At 39.0% G+C, this 7,776-nt stretch overlaps 1 protein-coding gene across 5 annotated transcripts in view; it reads right to left on the bottom strand.

Moving 5' to 3' along the window:
- The window catches only part of ZEB1 (zinc finger E-box binding homeobox 1), a 259,272-nt gene that overhangs the window by 41,721 nt on the left and 209,775 nt on the right, over positions 1-7,776 (bottom strand). For 3 of the 5 annotated variants that reach the window (XM_006874032.1, XM_006874029.1, XM_006874031.1), the window contains one exon: positions 3,864-3,923. The exons of 1 other annotated variant lie outside the window; for it this stretch is intronic. Coding sequence is in view for 3 of the 4 variants with exons in the window: in XM_006874029.1 (XP_006874091.1) it covers positions 3,864-3,923 (60 nt within the window). In the remaining variant the exon portion in view is untranslated. Of the gene's footprint in view, positions 1-3,863; positions 3,927-7,776 lie in introns of all 5 variants that reach the window. One more of the 5 variants, XM_006874028.1, reaches the window with a different exon arrangement.

Genomic DNA, 7,776 nt, shown 5'->3' with positions numbered 1-7,776 from the left:
AATCACCAATAAATGATCAATACATCTTGTTTGCATGTTTGATCAATTTCAGATTGAAGAAGTTGGGAAAACTCTTCTATTTTTGGAGAATTCTTCTATTTAATCATCACTGGCTTTAGTGTTTACATACTATACTATTTAGAATTTCTGGGAGGATTAAATTACTATAATGTGTCTAGTACTGTACCTGGCAAAAGGGAGGGGGGGGGGTTTCTGTTTAATTAAAATAGAATTTTTGTTTATGGAGATGAAAATATTTGGCAATGGACACCAGTGATAGCTGCACAAGGCTGTTGTAATTGGTTGAATTTAATTGTATACATGAAAAGTGTTACAGTGGCAAATGTTGTGCTATTTTAATTTTTATAACAAACATTTTTGAAAAAGTGAAGAAATACTTAATTGTCAGCTGGCAAGACATTAATCATAGTTTTATTAATAAATCACTGAAGTTTTGCATATAATTCTAAAGACACTCAAAGAATTGAGTATCCAACTATGACAAAGCTTTCATTTCATTTGTGTATTTATTAAAATAAGATACTTCAGTCCTTATAGCTATAAGCTATAATGTATTTCTTTTTGCATTCCCAGATACCAAGACTGATAAACTTACTCATCTTTCTTATATTAAAATGCATATCTGCACAGAAACATCTTATAATGATGCTATGAAAAACTTCAAGCTTTTTCATGATAGATTATCACATTTATAAAGGATTATAATCACAAATCAAAGAAATAAGCACAGAAGGATAAAAGTTAATAAGAAAACTACATTTAAAAATGTAGCCAATTGTTTCCCCCTCTGGTTTTTTTCTATGTTATCCATTTTTGAAACTTGTGCCGTGGAGTCAGTTCCAACTCATAGTGACCCTGCGCAGGGTTGCTGAGGCTGTTAATCTTTACGGGAGCAGAATGCCTCATCTTTCTCTCTCGGAGCAGCTGGTAGTTTTGAACTGCTGACCTTGCAGTTCGCAGCCTGATTTGTAACCACTACGCTAACATTAGTAGCTATAAAATCACAAAAGAGATTTTCAGAGGAACAAAGCTGGTTTGGGGTGAATTTTCTCTCTGGATACTAAAATGAGACCTGTAGCGCTTTTGAGAACTGCATGAATTGTGGAAGGAAGTCAGCTATAGAAAGGATCTGCCACAGTTTCGATTTACTTTGTCAGCACATGGTAAGTCAAGGCGATAACAAATGTAAAGGAAGAACACAATCTAACTTCCAATCTTCATCTTTCTTTCCTTGAAGCCATACTTATTGGGGCTCTATTAAAATATTTGCTGATTCCTAACTCTCCCTTGTTCCAGAAAAATGAAGCAGAAGGAATTATCTCTGGAGTTAGGAGAGGGATTTGATTAAATTTAGCAGAAACTTTGGTCACTATGATATTATTCTACCTTCCAGATGAGATTTTCTTTTTCCAAAAGAAATATATGAATTACTCTATACTTTGAAGAGCAAGCAAACTATGAGGTAAAATATAGTAAATTTAGAACTATGAATGTCTTTTTTACAGTATTTGCCTAGTAGATCAAACTATCTTCAGTATCTTGATGTTAAATTTTGATGATTTATACATTTATTATTAGAATTCTGGTATCGCACTGCAAGATAATGCGCTGGACTGCAAGGTCAGTTGAGACAGTGGTTGGTGGTTCAAACTGACCAGCCAATTCTCAGGGCCGCTATGAAGTTGGAACCGACTTGATGGCACTTAACAAGAACAGAAGAGAAATAAATAGCATTTTTCCTAGTTAAATAATTTCTACTTGTACTAATAACAAATGCCTAGCTTAAATGTTTTATATAATCTGTAGATTAGCATGACAAATATTTGATAATGAGCATACCTGAATACATTATTCATACAAATACTTACACAACCAAGTTAAAGGCAGAATATAACAACTTGGGATGCAAGCTCGGTAATGTACCACATCCTCTATTATCATTTAGTGAATGTGGACTGCATCGATAATGATAACAGTAAGAGTCACTTTGTTTTATGGAGGTAACTGACAAGTACAGGCATACTAATGTGTATAGTGTATGTGGCAATCTAATTTTGACACATCACTGTGAACCACACTCATCTTGGTGGTGGTGGCTGTGTGCCGTGGAGTCGGTTCTGACTCATAGCGACCCTGTATAGGGTTTCCAAGGCTGTAAATCTTTACAGGAGCAGAATGCCTCATCTTTCTCCCCTGGAACAGCTGGTAGTTTCAAACTGCTGACCTTGAGGTTTGCAGCCCGACTTGTAACCACTACGCTACCAGAGTTCCTTACACTCATCTTACATAGTAAAAAATAATTTAAAGGTTTACTGTAATATTCCTAAAATGTCAACCAAAGGAAAAAATAACCTGTGAAAATTCAATCAAACATGGAAAAAAATGGATTAAAATTAGCCCTGGTGGCATTGTATGATAAGCAATGAAGTACTAATTGCACAGTTAGCAGTTCAAACCCACCAGCTGCTCCAAGGGGGAGATGAGGCAGATGAGGCTTTCTGTTCTTGTAAAGATTTGTTGTTGTTGTTAAAGTATCATCGAGCAGGTTCCGACTCATAGCAACTTCAGATAGGATTTCTGAGTTGTCACTGGTGAGCTTCAACTGCCGACCTTGCTGTTAAACCAACCTTGCAGCCCAGTGCAGTAACCCACAGCACTCCATCGGGACTCCTTTCTGACTCATAGTGACCCTGTATAGGGTTTCTAAGGAGCGGCTGGTGAGGTTGAAGCACTGACCTTGTGGTCGAGTGTTTATCCTACAGCGCCACACCAGGAAGTAAAGAGTCAGAAGCCCTATAGGGGTCCTTATGAGTTAGAATGGCAGTGGGTTACATGACAGAAATAGTTATTTTACGATTGAATATTCACTTGATAATTATAATAGCTGACTTATGGGTACCAGAAAGCATCAAGTATCATCATTTATTACACTTGGATTTCAGGTTTCAGTTACTCTGTTTCTTAAATCTGACTTCATTTTGGTCTTATTTAATTAGAGAAATAACAAGTGAAGTTTCTGAGTCTCTTATTTGCCCTGACGTGCTCATCCACTTATCAATACTTGTTGCTGTTGTTAAGTACTACTGAGTTGGTTGTAACTCATAGCAACCCTGTATAGGGTTTCTGAGAAACAGCTGTTGAGTCTGAACCCCTTGGTCTTGAGGTTCAACCTGAGCTACAGCACCTCACCAGGACTACTGTCAATACGGTGGTGGTAGTGGTTATGTGCCATGGAGTTGGTTCCGACTCATAGCGACCCTGTACAGGGTTTCCAAGGCTGTAAATCTTTATGCGAGCAGAAAGCCTCATCTTTCTCCCGTGGTACCGTTGGTCATTTCAAACTGAGGTTAGCAGGTTGACTAGTAACCACCATGCTACCAGAGCTCCTTTCCTATCAATACTAGAGGGCTTCAAACAGTTTGTGGATAAATGGAATGAAAAGATAATGGAATTTTCCCATGAACTTTTGTGAAGCCCCTTCATATTCATGATTCTCATCTGATTTACAGATAACTTTTACTATTCGCTTATTCTTCCTTCTTCTGATTTGTGTCCTGTGGGCAATGTAAACCCTGATAACTAATAATGAGACTCAAAATGGTAACATGTATAATTACTTTATACTATCTGTAAATTATATTTGACATCCTTATAGAATGAAAGTCTGTCGTACCACCTAGCTGTACAAACTTTTAACCCCCTATAACCAGATACTTAAAAATTTAAGGAGGGAAAGATAAAAGTGGGAGAATCGACTAAACTGACTCACAAAACAAAAGCCAGTGCCATAAAAGATGGTGCTCGAAGACTGTCATAGGAAAGAAAATAGCAGGAGGGCCTACCTGCACATCCAGCCTCCGCTGCCTGAGCTTCAGGCCCCAGGCTTTCACGTCCTTCCTTTCCTGCTGGGAAACACACAGGGATTAAAATTAATCCATGTACCACAGACATTCTAATCACCAGGGTTAGAATCTTAGGTACTATCGAGTCAGTTCTGACTCATAGCAACCCCATGCAAAACAGAACAAAATGCGAGAATTCTGAAAATGAAACTTTCAGGACATACCTATTTCACTTGAATTTCCCCCCCTTATAAATATGGTAATGTGTCCTTGAAAGTAAAACAGTTTCACCACACTTAATAAAAAATGTATCTTAACTGCCACTGAGTTGCTTCTGACTCACAGCAACCCTACATAGGGTTTCTGAGACTAATCTTTCTGGAGACACACAGTTTCATCTTTCTCCTGTGGAGCAACTGGTGGGTTTGAACTGCCAACCTTGGGATTAGCAGCACAATGCTTAATCTACAGGGCCACCATTTTAGAGAAGCAAAATCAGTACAGATTTATGCATGATTTTGGAATTTCATGAGTCCTACTATTTTATTTTTTAGGAGAGGCACTTGACTTACAGGTAACAGATTCTTTTTCCATTTCTTTTCCTCCACACGTTTTTATATTCTAGGCAGTATGCTAGATGCTTTAAAAGTTTAACCTTCAAAACAACCTGTTTTTAAGTTATAACACCAAAGACAAAACTGGAGGCTTAGCGAGGTTATATAACTTGCCCAAGGACACACAGCTATTGGGTGACAGAAGTAGAATTTGAATGCAGGTTGGCATGGCTCTATTTTTCACTATATCCTATGTTTAACGAGTGTACTAGAATGAATATTAGACTGAATTTCATGGTGTCCATAGTAAACCTATAAAGTACTACATGCTTTCTTTCACGCTATTAATTATTCAAACTATTAAAAATACTAATGATACTGCTAAAAAGTTTTAGATGTCTATTCTTTGCCCCTGCCACCTTCATGATAGCAGGCTACCGATAAATTTCATAAAGAACAGTTGAGTCCATGTGGCTAGTACTCACTCATTCACTGCCACTGAGTCAATTCCAACTCATAGCAATGCTGTTTAAGTGTTCTGAGGCTATAAATCTTTTTGAGCACAGAAAGCTTCATCCTTCTCCTTTAGAGCAGCTGAGGGTATTGAACTGTAAACCCTATGCTAACCAAGTTACACTAACAGTTCTTCTAGCCATCATCAGTAATTCCCACCCACCCTGCAGGGTCTGGGTAAGAGAAGGTGGGAGGAAGACACTGATAGAATGACAGGATTCAGCTGTGGATGGGAGCGGCGACCACTATAATCGTATAAACTTGGAAGTCTAGCATAGGTATAAAATGAACCATCTCATTAGCAGGAGGGGAGATCTTATTACCATGGGGTCAGGAGTGGAGTGTGTCCTTTGGACCCTGAGATCCCTGCACATTGAAGCTCCTGGACCCAGGGACAGAGAGCTGTGACACTGAAGGAGGGGCAGAGGAACAGGAGCAGTAGGACAACCAAGAGCCAGAGTAAGACGGAGAGCAGTGCACTTCCCAGCCCATGAAGCAAGTGACTGGGCAGGAATCTTGCTTGGAGACTGGGGTGCCTCCAGGAACTTGGTCGGAGGAGCTAGATGTGCTGACCTAGTGAGCTAGAGTTGAGTGCCTTCAGTCTGAGGCGTATGGTGGCGTGGTGTGTCCGGTGGACATTTATCAGCAGCTGACTGGAACAACTGTGCCCTGAGCATTTTTTGATGTGTATCCTGCTAACCTCTCTAATAAACCCTGTAACTGTTAGGATGGCGTCTGACATCCGTGTGGCCATTGCAACAAATTATCGAACGTAACTGAGTAGTACACAGGGCTGTAGGAGGAATGGCTGCTGCTGCAGTTTTTACAGATGCTAACTATAAATTGTCAGTTGAAGTTGACCCAGAGATTCCGCAAAAGAAAGACCTGGCAATAGACTTCAGAAAAAAAAACAAAAAATCAGAAACTGAAAATCCTGTGCAATACAGTGCCACTCAGATATAAATGGTGCTCAGACTAAATACTTTGTTTCATAAATTTAAAAAATATTATTTTTGCCAAGCAGAAAATAAGCTTTATATATTCAGGTACATTCCTTTATTATAGTCGTTTATTAATAGCATGTGCATAAATGAAAGACATTAAGGGGATTTAAAAGCTGCTCTTTTCCAACTAGTAGCAGAGCATGGAACATAATTACAATCAGAATACTTATAAAGTCACACGAAAACAGAGTGTAGTTATCTGCATCCCAATCAAATCCCATTAAATATGTCAGTCACAAACCTTGATTTCGATTTCTTCTAAGTTTGACTGGTGAATTGAGAAACACAACACTAATCAACTGAAGTCTACTCTAAGTTCAAGAATGTATTCCCTTCAGTTTCTCAGAATACAAAGTGGAATTCTTCAACAGATTTTCTTTACTTATTAGTTTTTACATCAGTACTTAAAGATTATCACTATAAGAACTGTTAAAACACACATACACGTTTTAAAATAAACATAAAAACAATCTAAAGTATAAAATGAAGAGATTAGCATCGACTGAAAAATCCGTATTTTATTCTTGCCACCAGCAAAATGCAACTTTTAAATCCCTGATCAAGTGTTTAAAGTATTCTAAGGTAAACAGTGTTCGTCAAGGGTCTACAAATCTCTTACAGTCTTGGGATTTTCTTCTCTCTTCAATTCACCTACTTACACTAAAATAATAAATTAGCAGGCCAACTGGGTATTTCTGTGATGGTAATATAGTGACTTATTACTGTATACCTTATCACAGGAGTTCTGCTGTGGAGCTGTGGGCTAATGCCTGAGACTGCAAAGTCGTTGGAACTGCCAGGTTGGTAGTTCAAGCTCACCAGCTGCCCCTTTGAAACAGGGTCACTATGGGTCAGAATTGACTTGATGGCACTTAACAACAACAAATGATTTCTCATCAAATGAAAATCAAAGCAGCCTAAGACACTAAAATCGAAGATGGCATTGCTAGTAAAGGTTAAAGTCACATTTTGGACAGCCCCAATTTTTCTACTTACAGTTACTATTATCATGAATGACAAAGTATGTGCTTCCAATTAAGTGAATGACTGGTTGGTTCCTTCATTCCTTCCTCACTGCTTACGATGAAATCTAGACTTCTTAGTTGGCATGTGCTTCAGTATTTGGCCCCAGACCTACAACTTAAAAACTGGAAGCCTCCATTATTTCCTTGATTATTAGGTCAGAAGTTTAGTGAACTGCTGAAATGATATTTCCTACTGGAAATGGGAGTAACTGGGACATATTTTTCTCTGTAAAAAGTTCTGTTCAGGAATAGGTTGCTTCTGGATTCATCCCGGAACTGGTGTTAAGTGTCGTCGAGTCAGTTCAACTCATAGCCACTCTGTATAGGGAGCAGCTGGTGAGTCTGAACCACCAACCTTGTGGTTCAACTAGACCAGGGCCCTCATCCCTGCATTAACGTGAGGGAATACTGGTATAGGGGCTGTTCTGAATATTTTTTAAGGAATAGTCTCCCTCATGGATTACAGTTGTTGTTGTTGTTGTTATGTGCCTTGGAGTCGGTTCCGACTCATAGCAACCCTGTACAGGGTTTCTGAGGTTGTAAATCTTTATGGGAGCAAAGAGCCTCGTCTTTCTCTCGTGGAAAAGCTGGTAGTTTCGAACTGCTGACCTTGAGGTTCACAGCCTGATTCGTAACCACTACGCAACCAGAGCTCCTTCATGTATTACACAGTTGTTGTTGTTGTTGTTGTCAGGTGCCATCGAGTCGGAACCAACTCATAGCAACCCCATGCACAGCAGAATGAAACAATGTCCGATCCTGGGCCAACCTCACTACCGCTGCCACACTTGAGTCCATCAATGATGCCACCTGGCCA

The sequence above is a fragment of the Chrysochloris asiatica genome, unplaced genomic scaffold, assembly GCF_000296735.1.
Source record: "Chrysochloris asiatica unplaced genomic scaffold, ChrAsi1.0 scaffold00258, whole genome shotgun sequence".
In the NCBI taxonomy this organism is placed as follows: Eukaryota; Metazoa; Chordata; class Mammalia; order Afrosoricida; family Chrysochloridae; genus Chrysochloris; species Chrysochloris asiatica.
Note: the sequence above shows the minus strand (reverse complement) of the source record. Positions and strands in the feature narration are given on the sequence as shown.